The 21,847-nt window shown below is 37.8% G+C and overlaps 1 protein-coding gene across 4 annotated transcripts in view; it reads right to left on the reverse strand.

Annotated features, from left to right (window-relative positions):
* EML6 (EMAP like 6) overlaps positions 1-21,847 on the reverse strand; it is a gene marked incomplete at its 3' end in the record, with an annotated part of 309,679 nt that overhangs the window by 118,901 nt on the left and 168,931 nt on the right. For all 4 annotated transcript variants that reach the window (XM_084234453.1, XM_084234451.1, XM_084234452.1 and 1 more), the window contains exons 14-16: positions 20,000-20,186; positions 17,962-18,067; positions 7,009-7,102 (exon numbers count right to left, since the gene is read on the reverse strand). In XM_084234453.1, the coding sequence (XP_084090579.1) occupies positions 7,009-7,102; positions 17,962-18,067; positions 20,000-20,186 (387 nt within the window). The remainder of the gene's footprint in view (positions 1-7,008; positions 7,103-17,961; positions 18,068-19,999; positions 20,187-21,847) is intronic.

The raw sequence follows: 21,847 nt of genomic DNA on the forward strand, positions 1-21,847 counted from the left end.
TTTCGCACCCAACACTAATGATAAAGGACTGATCACAAAAATCTGCAAAGAGCTGATGAGACTCAGCAACAACAAAGAAAATAATCCAGTCAAAAAATGGGCAGAAGAGCTAAAAAGAAACTTCTCTGAAGAGGAAATGCAAATGGCCAACAGACATATGAATAAATGTTCAACATCACTTGTAATCAGGGAAATGCAAATCAAAACTACCATGAGATACCATCTTACACCAGTGAGAATGGCACATATTTAAAAAACTAGCAACAACAAATGTTGGCGAGGGTGTGGAGAAAAAGGAACTCTTCTGCACTGTTGGTGGGAGTGCAAACTGGTCCAACCACTATGGAGAGCTGTGTGGAGATTTCTTGACCTACTAAACATAGAGCTTACATATGATCCAGCAATTCCACTGCTAGATATTTACCCAAAGGACACAGAAACATCAATTCCAAAGAACACCTGCACCCCTATGTTCATAGCAGCACTATTTACAATAGCTAAGCTTTGGAAACAGCCCAAATGTCCAAAAATAGATGACTGGATCAAGAAGATGTGGTACACCATGGAATATTACTCAGCATTCAAAAAAGATAAACACATGCAATTTGCAGCAACATGGACGGGGCTGGAAGGGATCATGCTCAGCGAAATAAGCCAAAAAGAAAAAGAAAAATACCGGATGGTCTCACTCATAGCAGGAATCTAGAAAACTTAAATAAGGGACCAGGAAAATGACTATAAGAAAGTGAAAATCAAAATCAACAAAAAACTATGAACCAGAGACACTTTTTGGGGAGTGGGGGGCGGGAGGGGAGGGATTGGGGTCAGAATGGGGCGTTTGCAATTGTATGGGGGAATATAAAAATAAAATTTATTATTTAAATTAAAAAAAATAAAAAATAAATAAATAAAATAAAATAATGTTAACATAAAAGAACATATCATCTATGTGTGACCATGTTTCATAGCACATGTATGACTCAGAGGTACAGGTTCACACCTCTCCAGATGTGTCACCACACCACACCCACCACCTAAGCACCAATAATCTTCCACCATACTCCACTGGTCCCCTCCCCCTTTCTTTCCAATTCCTTTCCTTCTGGTATCCTGTTCTGCAGTCCGATTTCTAGGGTTTGTTTTGGTTTATTTGTCTGTTCCTTTGTTTTGTTTTGTTTTATATTTTCCACATATGAGTGAAATCATCCAGTATTTGTGTGTCTCCTTACAAAACTTGGCATAATCTCCCCTCCAGTTTCATCCATGATGTCACAAATGGCAACATTTCATTTTTTCCCCTAGTATTTAAGGAGCATTCCATTGTGTACATACCACATTTTTTTCTATCCACTCATCAGTTGTTGAGCATTTAGTTGTTGAGCACATCAGTTGTTGTTCTCATAACTTGGTTACTGTAAACAGCCCTGCAATGAACTTAGGTATATATCCCTTCAAGTTAGAGTTTTTGCAATCTCCAGATACCTACAAGTGAAATTGCTGGTTCATAAGGTGGATCTATTTTTGATATTTTGCGAAACCTCCATACTGTTTTCCATAGAGGCTGGACCAGTCTACATTCCCACCAACAGTATAAGAGGGTTCTCTTTTTTCCCACACCCTCACCAACACTGATTTTTTATCTTTTTGATATGGGCCACTATCATGGTTGTGAGGTGGTATCTCATTGCGGTTTATTGTTTTTATTTTTTTTTAAGATTTATTTTATTTATACAAGAACCAGGTACAGGCCAGAAGTGCGGGAGGGTGAGAGGATTCACCAGAGACAGAGTGGGGAACAGAACAGGCAGAATGACTGAAATGCACTGCTGAGGGGAGCAGCGGGTGAGACAGGAGAGGTCTGCTGTGCCATGTGGGTTGCTCTGTTGCCGGCGGGGATCGAACCAGCACTGCAGAGACTATGGACAGCTTTACAGCACTGCACTCAACTGCCTGCACCACCAGAGAGGCCCTCTCATTGCGGTTTATATAATGATTAGGTATCAACACATCAGAAGTACAAGACAATCATATATATACATACATACCAAATTAAGGTACATCAAAACATATAAAGCAATTATTAATAAATCTAAAAGGAGACGCCAATAGCAACACAATAGTGTTGTGTTATATCAATGGTCAGATCACCCAGACAGAATATCAATAAGGCAACAACAGCCTTAAACAAAAAATTGGAACTGATGGGTTTAAGAGACATTTTAGAGCACTGTGCCCCTAAAAGGCTGGCTATACATTTTCTCATGGGCGCGTGAAATATTCTCAAGGATAGACCACATGCTGGATCACAAAACAAATGCCAATAAATTTATGAAGATTGAAATCAAGTATCTTCTTTGATCATAATAATATCAAACTAGAAATCAATCACAAAAAGAAAGCTGGATGCAGGTTAAATAAAATCTCATATTTGAAACAATCAGAAATATTTGGTTATGAACTGGGTAATATATGGAGGGATTTACCATTACTTTAGTTAGTTGGGATAAAGACATGATGATTTTTAAAAATATGCCTTTTCAGTTAGAAATACATACAATACAAATGATATGACATCTTGAATTTTCTTTAAAATGTCCTAGCAGGAAAAAGAGAATAAAAGAAAAAAACTGGGAAGAGATTTTTACCATTTTTTGTAGGATGTTGCAAATGGGTATAGCTACACAGGGGTTCGTCCTGCCATTGCCTCCACAAATAGGTAACTTTGAGAATTCCCATGAAAAAAGCTGAAAGCAGCACACAGAACAGGGCATCTCGATAGCTGTTCTGGCTACCCACTTGTAACAAGGGGGAGGCAGGAAAATGAGAAGGGATTGAGTTTTGAACTTAGTGTTTCTGAAAGTCAAAAGTAAAGCATAAACACTGGATGCATCACTGGCTGTATGAAAAGCAATTAAGAGGGGAAAAAAAGAAGATTTAGATTAAAGAGAAAATGTGCTTGTCATGAAGAGGAAAAATGAACCAGATAACCACAAAAGACATTATACATCCAAAGATCTTGACTGAAGAAAAATCCCCACAAATTCTAAGTCACTAATAAATTTTAAAGAGACGATGTTAAAGAAAATGGAAATCCAAATTGAAAAGACATAACAAATTTCACTTCTTAGAGTAAAGGATATTATTTTATTTGCTTGTTTCTATACAATGTTAAGCACTTAGATAGAAAAATGTTTTCTGAGTGAACTTTTTAGTTTTCATCTTGGTATTACAACACATCAATGTTGTTTCTGTTGTGGCTAAAATTCTAAACGGGCTAGTGATGGCATGCAAATGCACAGTTAATGTCAACATCTGAGTAAAGGACACTCGTTGGATACCTCTGCTATTTTCCCTCCAGATACTTGTTATAGGAAAGTTGCCTACAACTGTGCATATGTATCCACACACACGTATAAGAAAAACAAAATGGAAAGAGCTTCATGTTCTAAACTGAGAGAATAAAAATGTAGAAAATTCTGTGCTATTGCTCTAATATAGGACAACTTCTCATGCTTGGGTGATAATCAACTCACCACATGGTCACACTAAAACCCCCATCAGTAAGCCTGAGGAAAGGAATGCACCTCTTCTACAAGCCAAGGACAGCTATAACACAGGATGATCTGGTGTCCAATCTCCTATCCCACACATTTCAATTGCCTGGAGAGCAAGTCCTATGTGTGATTTGGTTTTCCCATTTTTGTGTGTGAATGTAGCCTATAGTAGGAATGCTGAATGGAAGATTTATATCCCAACACGCAAAAAGATTTAAAATGACTTATAATATGGAATAAGCCAGGTAACATAAATTAGAAGACAGTAAAATGATATATTGGTGAGTGGGGGGAAAAACAGTTACAGAGCAGTATTATGCATAAAATCCCATATGTGAATAAAAACAGATAAAAATACTAGGACATATGCTAAAATGTTATTCCCAGCTATTTCTCGGTGGTGGAATCACAAATGATTTTCACTTTCTTCTTGTTGCTTTTCTGTGATTTCTAACTTTTCTGTAACAATAGTATGTCATTTTGAAAACAAAGGGATCAGATTAATAAATGTTATTTTTAAAAAGAGATACACATTTTAAAAAGTGAGAAGAAAAGCCAAGTTAGTACACAGGAGCCTTTATCCTACTTACTAAATGTGTAAGGGAAGGCATACAATAGATCAATCAAAGAAGCTGGTACAGAATCACATGCTCTGTGGTCCTACATACCCCTCTCCCTTGTCCTTATGTCTCCTAGAAGAATGGTGATTCCACATTAACATTGGAAGTAGTCTTGCTTGGCTCATTGACAATTTTTGTCACCTTTGCCTAAGTGCCTACTGCTCAAACTTCTGAGATGAGGCATGTCAAAAAATAGTCATTCTCCACAGTCATGTTACCGGTGCAATGGAAATCCATTATTTTGTCTTGATTGACACTGATATGAGACTATTTAACTATATGCCTTGAGACTGGCCTTGGTTTTTGAACAGGTTACTTGTATGTTAAACTAAAATAATTTAAACAATCTTTAAGAAGATAAAACATATTCATTTCTCATGAAGGAGACTGAAATCATTCACAAAAACTAGCAAAGACACAAAGAACTGGTTCAAGTCTCAAAGGTATCTTGTAATGAGATTTCTATGTGCAAACTCAAACATCCTTTAATGGCTGAGCTATTTAGAAATAGTTTCACCTAAACGTTTTCACAACAGACTTGTGTGAGTGGGGAGCTATGTAGCAGGCAGGCATTAGCCAGCCCTGGGCACCAGCAGCAATGGGTGATGTCCTCACAGCCACAGAGTAGGGGACACTGTCACAGAAGAATACGGCTGCCAAGCACAGGCTTGGTACTAAGCTTTGTGAGGGCCATGGCTGAGAACATGCAAAATTAGAGTTTGAGTCAGCTGTGCTCTGAGAGGATTAAATCTCAGGAGCTAGGGTGATGCCTGGAAGCATGAAGATGCCACAGTAAAGTACTACTTCATGTTCTTTGTCATTTCTCTTAAGGCTCTGTTTTTGTTTTAATTTTTGTCAGTCATTTACATGTCTAACATTGGGGGTGCATTTTCACACTTCCATATGTGCACGTTTCACTCACCCTCTACCAAACCTCCCCTGCCAAGTTTCCATTTACTAAAACACACTAACTTAAGGTCATGGAAAGAATTTTTGTCTGGCTACTTACTTGTGCAAATATTTATTTTTAATATTACATAAATAGTTATTTGTGTATATTTTATATATCTTTATATGTATGTATTTAACTCTAGTATTGCAAAGAATTTTAACAATCCTTGATATTCCATCTTAGAAATAGAATTAAAGGTTCAACTGCAAAAATTATCTGAGGGCAATTCTGCAGGTGTCCTGTTTTAGAAATGTCACATAAGTTAAATGTCACAAAAATTAATTTTATAATAAAATATTCATGAAATGGTGTGAAGTCACTTTATATCAATTAATTGTAGTGAAATTAGCTATATACCAAGTGTATCAAATATATACTCTTATAATATTAATAAGTATTCTTTCCATTTCTGTTGATGTTTCTGGCATGCCATGGGTAAAGCAGTCCATAGTTGCAGAGGGTTTTCTAGCAGGAAAATTGCATTTCTGTTGCTTTTTGGGGCTGTTTACTTATGTCACTAAAGGTAGTTTTAATGCTGCTTGAAAAGTCAAGTCAGGGTTTAAATGTCCAAGAGTCACATTGCTTAGGGAACAGTTTGGTGGCTCCAGAAAGTGAGTCACCTGGGTAGCTTGATTACATCAGCATTCAGAGTAGTAAAAGTATAATTTTTGAAAAGTTAAAATTTGTTACTTTGGAGATGCAGATATGTGTTTTATCTGAAATTATCTGTAATGCAGGTGGTATATTATCAGAAATATTAAACTAATACCCAGTATTCTAGTACAGGAGGAAAGCAGAGTTCTGATGAGGAACTGAATCTGAGTACTAGAGGGTAGTGAGACAACAGTGAGGGATACTAGAAAGACAAGAGAGCCCTCACTTGGGAGTCAGATTTATGAACGGCCATTTGCTGCCAGGAATTCCATCTCAGTAACAGTGATCAGAAAAGGTTCACTTTTCTGTCAGCTAGTCCTCAAGACTCCATCTGCTCCTCCATTGAGTCTTTATCTTCATTCATTAAATCAAACTGCCAAAGAACTTTTTTCCTATTTAATATTGTAGAGGGAAATGTTAATTTGAAAAGTGAACACTGGAGTAAAGTCATTCTCTTAAAAATGATTTTATATTACAACACAGAAAGCAAACAAGAAAGAACTAGTAAAGAGGTAAACTGGTAACAAACCTTGGGCAACAAAATTGTATTGCTGGGACTTCTCTGCCAACTATTTGACTTCTGACTGTGGCTGATTCTGACCGTGCCTGGGCAAACAGCTAAGTTCAACGTAAGTAGGAGTGGAAAGTAATGTTCAGCTTCAGGGCTGATTCAGCAGGGAGGGAGGCTAGGGTAAGGCTGGACAGGTGGCCTATAAACAGCAGTCTTGAAAGGTCTATTTATAAGATGAGGCGATTAGGGAAACAATTTTCCTGCTTTGAAAGTGAGTGGCAGATGCACACGATGAGGCCTCCTTTCCAGCATGCCAGTCTCATGATAAATGGTACTTCTGACTCTAGTCACATTGGGAATCCTGCACCAGATGCTACGACAGTGGAAAAACAAGTGGTATGGCCCAAGTCTGAAAAAAGCTGCTTTTCTACTATTGGTCAAAAGCTCTGAGACAGATAATGCATGTAGTACTGAAAGCAAAGTGATAGCTCTTTGGAAAGGATTTCAGAATTTTCCAATTCCCTGAAACAGACAGACACTAACTGTTCTAGGCAGGTCTGTCACTATGAACTGCTGCAGTATGCTTGCACTTAGGTGTGAAGCTTTCTATGTGAATTTCATCTGAATTTGAAGATAAAATCTTACCCCCAAATGAAAACTATTGACCTGGAAGCATGACAACCAGCTGGGCGCTGTAAGATTTCAGCAGCTTCTTACCTTGTTGTGGCTATTTTTTCTCCCTTTTTCCAGTCCCAAAATACGATACTGTGAAAATCGTCTAAACCAACAGACACCAGACATTTTCCATCAGCTGTGTGAAAACAATACAAATGTCAAATGACTAATTTCTTCAAGGGAAAAATAAAACATTTCATACACTGTGGAGATGAACAAGAAATTGACCTTAATGTTATTATTTAGGCGTAAAAACAGAAGTGTCATCAAGTAAAGGGACCTGAGTGAAATGCATAGCCAGTAAGAGCGGAGCTTCTTAATGTTGAATTAAATCACTGACCCAGCATTTCAAGCCGAAACAAAAGCCTTGTCTGTTTTGTGGCAGACAGATCTCATGACATTTACTGGAAAAGTTATTTGGCTTTGTGACCCTTAGTCTATTTTCAGTTCTGAAGAACTGGGTTTGGTTTAACCTACTAAGATAAGTGTACTACGAAAACTGAATTTAACTTCAAAACGTCTTTTCAAGGATGATTTTGTTATTAAAAATTCTTAATTCCCTATTTCAAATGTGGTATGTTTGAGGATAGCCAGAAAATGTGGACATAGAAAATTTTTAAATATTCTAAATTTCTGTGACTACATTTGACATTTACACAGACTATCATATTTTTTCTCTACATAAATTTACTTTTAAAAAACAAAAGCAAAACGAAGACATAATTTAATAAATGTAAAATCAGTTTCTCCATGAAAAAATAAAAATATCAGGATCATTCTGAGCATACCTTTTTCATTTATTATTCATAATATTGTCAGTGGCAACTATAATTTGAACAGCTACACTCTAACTGGCTAAGAGATAAGATGTTGTGGCTGTTTTTTCTCACTTTTTTCCAGTCCCAAAATACAATACTGTGAAAATCGTCTAAACCAACAGACACTGATTTTCATGCATTAGTTTATTGGGGTGTCTTCTCTGTCTATGGAGGGCCAACAATTTTAAAGAAACACAAATATGTGATGAGCTGCTTCTTGCTTGTCCACTCAGGGTTCCAACTGGTACTTTCAAAAGTAAGCCCTAATGTGAACTTGGTTAGGTATGGTGTGTAGTGTAGGTTTATCCACTGCAACAAATGGACAACTATGGTGAGGGAATTTTGGTAGTCCGGGAGGCTGTGTACATATGGGAGAGGGGATATGAGAGGGAACAGCGACTATATGAGAAATCTCTGGAGTTTCCACACAATTTTTCTATAAATGTAAAACTTCTCTAAAAGAATAAAGTCTGTTTTTAGAATTCCAGGATAATGCTAAACCAGAGGGTGTGCTGGGCCATCAGAAGGATTAATTGAGGGTACATTGACACTCTAACTGCACATTTCATCTTAATTAACTCACTGTGATTTTATTTATTTTTTTAAAGATTGATTGATTGATTGATTGATTGATTGATTCATTCATTCATTTATACAAGCACTGGGTACAGTCAGAAGCGCAGGAGGGCAAGAGAATTCACCAGAGCCAGAGCGGGGAGCAGAGCAGGCAGAAGGCCCGAAGTACACTGCTGAGGGGAGCAGTGGGCGGCAGGAGAGGTCTGCGCGCCATGTGGGACCCTCCCCCGGTGGCTGGCTGGGGAGCAGTGGGGATTAAACCTGTGCTGCAGAGACTGTGTGCAGCTTCGCAACCCAGCGCTCAACCGCTGCACCACAGGGGAGGCCCTCACTGTGATTTTAAAAGGATCAGTGAGATAAAGCATTTATTTACCAAAAAACATTTTTTTTGGCTAGAAGACTATTTTTCCCAGCTAAATCTAGCACTCCTACCCCAAATGCACCAGTGTCCAACCTGTGAATATCTTTACCTCTGCCAGAGACTCAGCCCTCCCTCAACTAACTGGAAACAGTAGTTTGTTGCTTTTCGGGAGAAATTAGTAGTGACAGGGAAGCTAGAGTCTGGTTTAATGAAGCAAATTCTTTCCAATACTCAACAACTACTAAGGGTATCAAAGTTACATGAACCCTTTTACTGGTCTATAGTATTAAGATACTAACACTTTCCTAAAGGGCTAAATCACCACCAGGTGATAACTATGAATAAATTATTATATCTTCTGAATCACAATTAAGGATATGTCTTCAAGCTTAAATGTTACCTGGCTTTAAAATGGCCAAGAGACATTCTGCAGGGGAGGGGGAGGGATCAAAACAAGGGCGGGAAGAGCACAGGGGATTAGGGTGATTGTGCACTGGTGATTTTGTGGTGGGAATTCTATGGGGACTACACCTGAGAGGAGAAAGCAAACATTGCAAAAAAAAAATGAACAATGATGTAAAAAAAATATATATATATTATATATAAATACACACACATATTGTGCATTCAGGAGAAGGGGCTGGTAATGACTTCCTACAACATTTCTTTTTCCATCCATCTTGTTGGCCTTGGTTATGTTTCTATATTAGCATCTACTTGGTGATTCCATTTTCATTGGGGTTTTCTCTCTCTCCCTTTTTAGATTATAAGATCTTTAAAGAGTCATAATAATTGTATCCTGTTTCTTTGTGTTTCTCACACTCAGCTTGTTTTCAGGAATGGTGATTCCTCAGTGACCTTGAGGAAGACAAAGAATGTAAAAATGGAACATATCTAACCATGGCATGAAGGGAGAGGAAATGTACTATTATACAGTTGTAAATGTTTTACTTATTGTGCTATTTCTCCTTCCAAAAACACAAATATTCAGTGTCTGCTTTTTGCATTTCTTATGTTTTCTTTTGTAACCTATGTAGTCATATTAATATGTCCTTAGCATGTAAGCATCCATACCTTTAAAATGATTATTTACTTAAATTTTTCTATAAATGTAGACAAATGTATATCTTCTTGAAGAGGACCATAGGGTAAGTTGATTTGGGGGATTTCTTTTTATTAGAATTTCTGCAAGACCCCATCAGCTTGTCCAACCTGGCTAGCCTATTAAGTATACGGTAATTATGAGAAGCAAGGGGCTAAACAGTACAAATCCAGAGGTACCTCATCATTTGTACCTCTTCTTTAATATGCTGACTTCTTGAAACCTGCAGGTGTAGGCTATTTCTGCATACCACAGTGTGGAAACATAATTGGCTGCCTTTTGATTATTTCCCAGTTTTTATGTCCCCCACAGAGACTTGAACTTAGCTTTGAAAATCCATTGTTCCGGGCCTCCCCGGTGGTGCAGCGGTCACTGGTTCAATCCCCAGCTGCTCCCTGGCCTCTGGAGGAGGCTCCCACCGGCCTGCAGACCTCTCCTGCCGCCCTCTGCTCCCCTCAGCAGTGTACTTCGGTCCTTCTGCCTGCTCTGCTCCCCGCTCTGGCTCTGGTGAATTCTCTCACCCTCCTGCACTTCTGACTATACCCAGTGCTTGTGTAAATAAATAATTTTTAAATAAATAAATAAATAAAAATAAATTGTCTTTAAAAAAAAAAAAGAAAAGAAAATCCATTGTTCCTTGACCAGTTCATTGGCATTTCTGACTTTCAACCATATTTTCAGAGTCTAGGTAATGTCCTCGTAAATATTTCCGATAGCAGTATGTATTGATTATAGATATTTCACAACAGAGTCCAGAAATAATTCTAAAATACTTAATGTCAATAGTAAAGAGAGAATTAGAAAGAGGAAACTTTTGCTAAGGTAATTACAATTTGGTTCCTTTATTCAGTACTCTTAAAGAAAGCACAGATTTTCAGAATTGAACACAATGAAATCAAGTTAGTTTTATTTTAAATTTTTTTAATTAAAAAAAATTTTTACATCATTGTTCATTTTCAAACAATATTTGCTTCCCCCACCCCCTCAGGTGTAGTCCCCATAGAGTTTCCTTCAGCAATGCACCTGTGCACCATCACCTCAGTCCCCTGTGCTCCTCCCTCCCTCCCTCAGATCCCTCTCCCTCCTCCTCCCTTGTGGTATATGATTTATAATTGTCTGCTTAATTTATAATTGTCTGATTTATAATTATGTTTTTGCTTTGTTGTGCTTTGTGCTGTTATTATTTTTTTTACACTGATGTCTTATTTGGTTTCCCTATAATCCTGCTATAAGTGAAATATTCCAGTATTTTTCTTTTTCCTTCTGGCTTATTTCACTGAGCATAATTCCTTCTAGCTCCATCTATGTTGCTGCAAATAGCATGAGTTTATCTTTTTTGATTGCTGAATAATATTTCATTGCATATATATACCACATCTTGTTGATCCAGTCATCTATTTGGGGGCCTTTGCACTGTTTCCAGGTTTTACCTATTGTAAATAGTGCTGCAATAAACATAGAGGTACAGGTTGTCTTTTCAATCAATGTTTTTGTGTCCTTTGGGTAGATCCCTAGGAGTGGAGTTGCTGGGTCATATGGTAGCTCCGTTTTTAGTAGACTGAGGAACCTCCAGACAGGTTTCCATAATGGTTGGACCAGTCTGCACTCCCACCAGCAATGTAGGAGAGTTCCTTTTTCACCACATCCTCACCAACATTTGTTGTTGCTTGTTTTTTTGGGTAATATTTTATTTAATATAATTCTTACATCATTTTTCATCTTTGCACAATGTATGCATTTTCATTATGGTTATATTCCACATAAAATTGCACCCCCCCATATTTTGACTCTAGTTCTTCCTCTCCCCTCCCCGCCCTATAGTGTGTCTCTGGTTTATAGTTGCTTGCTGATTTTGATTTTTACTTTGTATTGATTAGTCTTTTTCCTGGTCTCTTATTTAAGTTTTCTAAATTCCTGCTCTGAGTGAGACCATTCGGTATTTTTCTTTTTTTGACTTACATCGCTGAGCATGATCCCTTCCAGCTCCATCCATGTTGCTGAAAACTGCATGTGTTTATCTTTTTGATTGTCAAGTAATATTCTATTGTGTATATATGTACCACATCTTCTTGATCAAGTCATCTATTTTTGGGCATTTGGGTTGTTTCCATATCTTAGCTATTGTAAATAGTGCTGCTATAAACATAGGCGTGCAGGTGTCCTTTGGATAAATACCTAGGAGTGGAATTGCTGGATCATATGGAAACTCTATGTTTAGAAGGTCAAGAAAGCCCCACACAGCTCTTTCCATAGTGGTTGAACCAGTTTGCACTCCCACCAGCCGTGCAAGGGAGTTCCTTTTTCTCCACAACCTCGCCAACATTGGTTGTTGCTAGTTTTTTTTTTTTATTTACCATCTTCCTTTATTATTATTTTTTTTAATCCTGCCTGCCTCTGTGTCATTTTATTGATGAGTTTAATCCATTCACATTTAGAGTTAATATTGATGTGTTGGCATCTATATTTACCATTTTGTTTGTCTTCTTTGTGATTTTATTCCTTGCTTTATTCTGTTCTTGTTTATTCCTCTCTTGGTTTTGGCTTTAGGCCTTCTTGTAGAATATTGTGGAGTGGTAGTTTAATTGTAATGAATTTCTGGAGTTTCTGTTTGTCTGAGAAGGTCTATATTTTCTCTGCATAGAGGAAGGAAACTCTGAAGGGTAAAGTATTCTTGGTTGGCATTTGCTGTGCTGAAGTGTATTGAATATGTTACTCCATTCTCTTCTTGCCTGCAGTGTTTCTTTGGAGAAGTTTGAAGTTAACTTGATTGGTTATCCCTTGTAGGTTATCTTTTCTTCCCCCTTACCAGTTTCATTATTTTTTCCTTGTCTTGGAGTCTTGCAAGCTTTACTATTATGTGTCTTGCTATAGTTTTCTTTTCATTGTGGTTAACTGGGTGTTCCTCTTGCTTCTTGTATGTCTATATTCATCCCTTTTTTCATGCTTGGGAAGTTTTCTTCAATTATCTCCTTAATTTCTCAGTTCCTTTGTCTCTCTCTCACCTTCTGGAATGCCTATAACTCTTACATTTCCTCTCTTCATGGAGTCTGATAATCGTCAAAGAATGTCTTCATACTTCTTCCTTTGCATTTCTCTCTCCTTTTCTCTTTTGGGTCTTTTTTTTTTTTTCAACTTGCTTTAAATTTTTTTAAAGATTTTTTTTATATTCCCCATACAATTGCACCCCCCTTATTTTGACCCCAATCCCTTCTCCCCCCACACCCCCCCATAGTGTGTCTCTGGTTTATAGTTGCTGTTGATTTTGATTTTTTCTTTATTATAGTTATTCTTTTTCCTGGTCCCTTATTTAGGTTTTCTAGATTCCTGCTATGAGTGAGACCATCTGATATTTTTCTTTTTCTTTCTGGCTTATTTTGCTGAGCATGATCCCTTCCAGCTCCACCCATGTTGCTACAAATTGCATGATTTTATCTTTTTTGATTGCCGAGTAATATTCCATTGTATATAAATACCACATTGTCTTGATCCAGTAATCTATTTTTGAGCACTTGGGTTGTTTTCAAATCTTAGGTATTGTAAATAGTGCTGCTATAAACAAGGAGGTGCAGGGGCCCTTTTGAATTAATGTTTCTGTGTCCTTTGGGTAAATACCTAGGAGTAGAATTACTGGATCATATGGAAGCTCTATGGGCAGAAGAGCTAAAAGGAAACTTCTCCAAAGAGGAAATGCAAATGGCCAACAGGCATATGAAAAAATATTCTACATTGCTTGTAATCAGGGAAATGCAAATCAAAACTATAATGAGATACCACCTTACACCAATGAGAATGGCACATATTAAAAAAACTAGCAACAATGAATGTTGGCCAGGATGTGGAGAAAAAGGAACTCTCCTGCATTGCTGGTGGGAGTGCAAACTGGTCCAACCACTATGGAAAACTGTATGGAGGCTCTTTAAAAAAAAAAAAAAAAAAGATTTTATTTTTATACAAGAACTGGGGTACAGGTCAGAGGCCCGGGAGGGTGAGAGGATTCACCACAGACAGAGCAGGGAGCCGAACAGGCAGATGGACAGAAATACACTGCTGAGGGGAGCAGCGGGCGAGACAGGAGAAGTCTGATGTACCATGAGGGTATCTCCCTGCCCAGCCAGGAATCAGACCCACACTGCAGAGGCTGAGGACAGCTTCATAGCATTGCGCTCAACCCACTACACCACCGGGGAGGCCCTCTTTTGGCTCTTTTTTATTTCTGTATCTTCGAGAGTACTGATCCATTCTTCCATTTCGTTGATTCTGTTTTCATTGCTTTTTGCAGAGTTCTTCATCTCCTCTAGTATTCTTTTAATCTGCATTTCTTTTTCCTTTCTTGAGGTCTCAATTTTGTTCTTCGGTTCAGTGATTATTTGTTTCAAATCATTTTTTTCCTTTTCTTTCTGCTTTTTAATCCTGATGATCATTAATTTTCTATTTGACAGGCCAAGAAGTTCTTCCAAGTCATTGTTGAGCACTGGTCACTGTTTTTCTTTTTGTGGTGTGTCCTCCTCTTGTGGGCTTGCTTGGTTATTTATATTTTTCCTTCTCCTTGTTCTTTGCTTTCTAATTAGTTCTATGTATTGGGATGTTGTGCCACTGGTGTTGGTGGATATCTCTTTGGGTTACACCTTCAGTAGTGTTGGAAACTGTTTACCAGACCGAGTCCAGTACTGGTAGGCCAAAACTCCACCATGGTGTTGATGCTATATTGCTGGGCACTGTCCCTTACAGTTCCCTCCCTCTGTATTTACTCAATTCCATCAGGGAATCAGCTAGTTGGTGATTCTGTTCTGGTCACGAGGTGGTGCCAGAGACCTGTACTTGCTAACCTGTGCTTTTTCCCAGTGTTCTCTGAGAAATGGAGGCAGAGAGGGAAGCATCTCAACACAGGGGCTCTTGTTTAAGCTGGGTGCTGTGTCACCCTGTGTTCACCTGGTGCTGTGCCCACAGCGGTATGGGTCCTGCGCTCTGAATTCTGTGCTCTAGGTCTCAGTCCCAGGGCTATCAGATCCAAAACGCTGGCTATTACCCTGTGCAGTGCCCATTGTTATGGCACATCCCATGCCCTGGATCCTGCACCTGGCTCTCAGTTCCAGAATGGGGTCTTGCTCCATGCCTTGTTTCCTTTCTTACCCCCAATTGTGTGGCCCACGCTCCCTCAGGGCCTGTGGGTGGTTTTGGGATCCCTGGCTTCCAACTATCAGGAAGTTGGTGATTTTGTTCTGGTCATTAGGTGGCGCCAGAGATCTTTGCTAGTATCCTTCGGGAACTGCTTTTTCCCCCTGTGGGTATCCAGGGAATAGAGTGGGGTGGCATGGACTGCCTCAATGGCATGGGAGAGCTGTGTTTGCCCTGCGCCCCGCCATCGTGGGGATCCCAGGCCCTAAATTTTGTGCCCCAGTTCTCAGTTCCGAAGCCCTTAGATCTGGGATGTGGGTGGTGGCCCAGTTCAGTGTCTGCAGAAATGGCTTCTTTTGCACCCCACTTCCATGCCCAGGTACCTGGTTTTTGATTACTCAGTGGAGATCCCCATATGCTTTTCTGCACAAGCTTACCGGCTGGCCTTAGGCTATTTGCAGGTGTCTCCCAAGTCCTTAATCTTCCTCCAGTGGTACCTGGAGCCATTTGCTCACCTCCATGGGGATTCCTGCACAGTTCTCCACAGTTTCTGTTCGTGGGGTGGGGTGCCTAAAGTAGTTCCTATCCATTCACTGTCCTGCTTGATCTGTAGTTTGTTCTTGTTGTTTTTTCTCCTTTCTGTTGGTCAGAGTGTGCAGGCTTTGTGGAGGTGGGGAGGGTAGCAGGGTTCTGAGCTTTCCTCTCTTCTTGTCCTCTTTTATGACAACTTTCTTTTTCGGTCAGTTTGACAGAGTTGCCTGTTTATCTTCCATGTCCTGGTTCTCGCAGGGACCTGCTGCTTTTCCTCCCTGTAACTTTTTTTTTTTTAATGGGAGGACTTACTCGCAGTGTACTGCCATCATGTTGATCCTCTGTCCCAAGTTAGTTTTAAAAGTGGCCAGGTTTTACTCCATGGAGTGAAAGTTTTTAAAATAATGGTGATTATATTTAGGCTAGAAGGTATTTATGTGGCTGAACCTCTCTCTTTCTATGCTGGTTTTCTGTTTATGTGGAAGCATTTCCTGTATTTTCCACACAAAAACGTGGCTCATTTTCTCTAGACATTGCTGATAATTTTTTAAAGTTAAAGAGTTTCTTAATTAAGTGAAACTGTAAACTGATTCTTTCTTTGTTTGCTTTGTATTAGTGGCAAGAATAGACCAATCAAATCTTTGTATAATTCCTATGCTTATTTGTTATCTAATTTTCACATAATTTGCTTACTTTGTATTTCCAATTTCTTTTTATCAGAGACAAACTAACAGTGAGTCTCCAAAACACCTCCCAAAATGAGCTGACTTGTAAAAAAAAAAGGTAGATATGAGGCACTCAGATGCGCCCACTAGCTAAATAGTAACTGATGTTGGTGTGCTGTTTATATGGTTAAACATGGCAACCTAAATTATCTCATTTCTTGAGACTTTGACTTAAACTACTCACTTTTCTATCAGTTTCCAAAAGGAAGGTATAATTGTTCCTGCTCCTATTCATGTAAGTGTACTACTGTGGACTGATCCACAGAGTTCTCTTCTCCCAGGGCACCATTCTATGCATCAGCATGGCCACTCCTCATTTACACTGGGGAGTGGGGAGGAAGCAGCTGGACACACTTGCTGTTGGGCAGAACGAGTGAGGAAGCGAGTGACCATGTTGAATGCTCCAGGTACAACTCTGCTGCCCAACTTGATTACTGTGCATGACAGGTGCAGGTCATGTTCCCATGACAAACTACTACACCACATGAACTCTGACAGCAAACAATGACAACAATGGCTAAAGGATGCAGAAGGGACAGGGCATTTCTCCCTGGAAGGATGAAAGAGAAAACTTTCAGTTTGTCTTAAAGGATAGTAGGTCTTGAAGAGATATGAGAGCAGCATGAGCAAAGGAAAACAAGCAAAAAACAGACAGAAGCTTGTCTAGGTTTTACAGCTAAGTTGATGTAAAGGAGCATGACTGGGTTAGTGGGTGTGAATGCTGCAAAGAAAGGCTGAAGCCAGATCTTGGAAGGCCATGAACATCCAAGCAAGGGAACAGCCCTAAGTCAGTCTACCAATGGGAGACCAAGTGGTAGTCATGCAACTGTACTTCCAAAAGACTCCTAAGTGGACTGGAGAAAGTTAGGATGGAATCAGAGAGCACATTACAAACATGGTGGAGACGAGAAGTGATGACTTGAACAGGGAGAGTCAAGAAGGTGTGATGTTTGAGAGTCAGTTGGGTTGTAGAGCCATGGAACTTAATGACTAATATTACATATGGTGCACATATTAATCATTTGGATAGAATTTAGAGAAAGGGAATAACAGAATCAGGGTTTTGTAGAAAGTTTGAAATTTTTTTCACTGATGTAATTTCTACTACTGGAATTATTAAAATTTTCTAGGTAAAAATACCTCTTGTGATAAATTCTGAATCTCTAATCCTAGTTTCAAGAAATGGATTTATTCTAATGAAAATGACACTCATCAGTTAGTATTTTTATGGAACAGAGTTCAAGTTTTAAATTAAGGAGGTGGAAAGGCCAGTTTTATTCTGTCAATATAAAATTTATTTCCAAAATACCAGTGTTGTAAAGGGGCTCTTTGCAGAGAATTTGCAGCCCTCCTTCTGGTTTTTTTATGTTATAAATTGCAAGTGCTGTACTCCCACTTATTTGGAGAGATGAAATCGATGTTCTGAGTCACTGCCAGATATTTGCAACTAAGTCTTTCAGCAGCAACGGTTGCTCTGGGTTTCAAATGCTCAAGCAAGTGCAGAACACAGTATGAGCTCAGGGTAATGACTTGGGAGAGAGGAAATAAGGAAGACAAGAAAAGGAGGTATAATTTAAAGGTCACTTTTTTTCTGAGGGGATAAGGCATTCCCATATCTAATTTCCAGTGTAAGGTAGCTGATATAAAAAAAGTTTCTCTCATAAACAGAAATCAACTACAGATCAATCTTAAAAACAACAACAACAACAAAAAACCCTTGAAGTAAATGTAGAACCATGTCAATGACTCCAGGGAAAATGGGCTTACCTGAAAAATCAAGTGCACAGACTCCTCTCTGATGCTGTCCTTTCAACAATGACAGACATTTTAGAGTTTGTGTGTCCCACACATGAATGGCAGCATCTCTTCCAACCTTAAATAACAGGATGAGTATTATTAACAACTTCAAATGAAAATGAATTTGTTCTTTAGAGTCAAATGCTGCTCAGAATTCAAAACACATTTGGAAAGTACCAAAATCCTTAGAAATCAGATGTTCCAAGTTTATTATTTTCTAAATAAGAAACTGAGGGGCAAGGAGTCTAAGATACTTATCCTAGCATCAGGTTGGGTGGTGGCAGAGCCTAGCCTTGTATACTGCTCCCAGTTAAGGGACTTTTAAAACTCAAACTCAGCTGTTTTGTTTTTGCCTGTTAATTCAGTCTTTGCCTTCCCTACCTTCTCAACTCCACATAAGATTCCACTTCTTGGTCAAGGAAATCACATATATGTTGTCATGAGTTCTTTTACCCATAACAATTATTTTACCCACCCCCAAAAGGCTTGGCTCTATTTCTCCCCTAGGGAATGAAAATTACATGGCTTCACTCTGCCATTTAAGGTGGACTCTCCTGTAGAGGATATAAATTTCTATCACACTTATTTCTATAAAGGGAAACAATAATAACATGGTTTTCCTTACTTATAAAACATATGGGAGAAAACCTGGTGGGTATGAAGACTCTAAACAGGAAAAAAGTAACATAAACCAAGTGTACAATGGTAGAATCTGGCCAACTCCTACACTGGTGTGTGGACAATTTCCCCTGGAGTGGCTATTGGCATACTGGTGAGCCTCCCATCCATTACAATATAGAGTATGGCATTTCCTAGGGAGTTTATATCAAGAATTAATCTTTTTTTCTTTTCTCAAAGGTTATTAAATACTCATGAACCAGGCATCATCTGTTTCTAAGAAAGACAAAAAATGGGAGGGTGACAAGTGAAGACGCAAAGCAGTGATAATTACTTGTACAACTTTGTGTCAGTTAATGCAAAATAGATGGTCTAATTTGTGCTTAGAGGGGAAGCAAATCAGTGTGTCAATTAATGGTTCTTTTCTTTGGGAGAACTCTAATTCTTTTACAAATAAAAGCTATGGATGCTTTCCCCAAAATGCACATCTGGGGATTGACTTACTTCATCCTTCAGTTTCATCCATGGTGATGGTGATTGTGGATGCTATGAGCCCTGTTCAAAACTTCTACCACCTGTATGTCATGTTTTGGAAATACTTACCTCAGTTAAGCCATAATCCCCATATCAATTGTTTTTTTGGAATTTGCCACTTAGATGCTAAGTATTATCTTGAAGTTAAAAAGTCATGATGAAAGTGAATAAAATTTTAATCTACACATTGGAAGAAATAAGTGCAAAACTGAAAATACTATCGACAGCGTTACTGCTTTCCAGCACAATAATAAATCTGCGTTTAATAGATTTTTGTTTACTAAGTTAACTTTATTTCTTTCTTTCACCACACAAAAGATCTGAATAGAGATGTGTGTTTTGAGTGGTATTTCAATCATAAACTCAATACAAAGTTTAGGCATTCCAAAATGATTCAGATAAAAGTGTTCTTCAAAGATTAAAATATAAATTAGCCCAAACTCATATAGCTTTAAGCTTTACAAAAATAACTACACATGAGATGTTATATTATTAAAGGATGGTTCATTCAATAAACACTGAGTGCCTCAAATATACTAAGTTATGGACCTATAGCAATAAGGAAAATATATTAAAATTGTGCATTCATGGAACTTATATAATTTTAGTTCTAGCTAATCCTATTCATAGATTTCACCATTTAGCATGAAGCTCTCTCAGAGCTGTTTCCCAACAGTGCTAGAATATATTGGTGATTTTCTCATCATCATCAAATGATCCAGCATTTACTGCATCTTCAGTTTCCTAACTCGTGTTTATTTCTACCAAGTTATTTCCTGAATTTCTAATATATAGCCTCAATGTTAAATCTTCTCTTTCTTTGGCTAGACTCCCATCTTAGAGGAGGAATATATACCTGCCCAGTGGCCACGTAGTCCTTCACTGGATGGATAGTCAGGCTGATAATGTCATCATCGTGACCCAGGTACAGCCTCTGGGAGTGTTGCTGCCTGTTATACACAACAGAAACTGCAGCAATGTGGTAGACAACTTCTCCCGCTTGTGTGTAGAACAAGTTGTTTCTACAGTCATAGCCTCTATAACTGAAGCACAAGTCCAAAAAACACATAGTAGTTGAATGAATAGTGAATGAAGAGAGCAGGAGTTGTCAGCAGGTAAAGCCAATATGTTGACATGATGCACAAGTAGAACCACAGGTGTCTCTGCAGCTGTCTATGATAGTGATCTTCAATGGCAGTATGAGAACCTCTACGGGCATGTGATGACTTTCCAAGAGGGAAATAGACACTGGTAATAACAATGAAATCTGTTTCCAGATTCTCAGTATGTGCTCTTTCCAAATTAACATACACATACATACATATGTATATACATACATACATACATATGTATATATACATACATACATATATATGTATATGTTATATATATACATATATATACCTCTTTGACCTCTAACTCAAGCCAAATTTAAAAAATAGAGTTACTATTGCTGTAAAACTGCTTCCATTCTCACCTATTTGTTTTTGTGACTAATCTTTCTCAGTGCTTACATCTATCAAAAAATGAAAAATGGAAATATACCACTCTGTCACATTCTAGCAATGTGAACTCATTAAAAGCATTCTGTCTCACTGAAATATTTTTTTATGTTTAATAACTGCTTTTCAGAATATATAGCATATTTATGTTAACTTGGTCAGCTATGTACAACTAATAATATAATTCAATCTAGAGAAGAAAGTTAACACAGAGTTGAACTATTCAACAAAAATATCGTGTGAGTTACACAGGTAATTTAAAATTTTTTAATTGTCATGTTAAGAGAAGTTTAAAAAAATGATGAAATTTATTTTAAGGACATTTAACACAATATGTCTAGAATATCATTATATCCACATGTAATCAATATAAAACATTGTATATTAAATAACATTCTTTTAAACATAATATATATGTTATATAGAATTATAATGTATAATATGAAACATTGTTTATGCTAAGTCTTCAGAATTCAGTGCATATATAGCACATTTCAATTCTGACTAGTCATGTCACAAGTGTCACGTTACTAGTCACATTACTAGTGGATAACAAACTGGTCTTATGGCCACAGGGACTTAAACTGAAATTGAACTTATACTGTTTTTCCTCGTAGAATGTATATTTGAGTGATAAGTAAAAGACTTTCAAGCATAAAAAAATATTATGTAGGGTAAAATTCTGTGGAAGAATTTAATAGTTAAACTATTACAGAAGATATAGAACAATAAAATGGAAATAAGACTTCAGGGGGGAATACAAATAATGTCAAATTTCCTACTGTTTCAGTGTTTGTTCATGTAGTTTTTTTTTTTAAATTGATGATGGTAGGAATCAAGTATCTATGGAATTTAGTTTCCATTTCATTGCATCCATTTAGTGAATGACATATTTATAAAACAACAGACATTATAGTCTTCACAACCCTTTAAACTTAAGTTTAGATGTCAATTTTAATTTTCAAAATTCAAAATTATTTTGTGCATATCTGAACAAAAATTTTTGAAGAAAACAATGTTCTATGTAGAATCAGCAAAAGAGTAGGACTTCTATGTATAAATAAAGATGATAAGAAGATGAAGACAGCGAGTTGAAGAAACATTTGCATCATGGAAGTACATTAACTATGGAAATATAGATAAATACAATGGGCTAGCCAAAGAACGCTGACTGAGAAAACTACACAGAGAATTATCATTAA

The sequence above is a fragment of the Talpa europaea genome, assembly GCF_964194135.1.
Source record: "Talpa europaea genome assembly, chromosome: 6".
Taxonomy (NCBI): domain Eukaryota; kingdom Metazoa; phylum Chordata; class Mammalia; order Eulipotyphla; family Talpidae; genus Talpa; species Talpa europaea.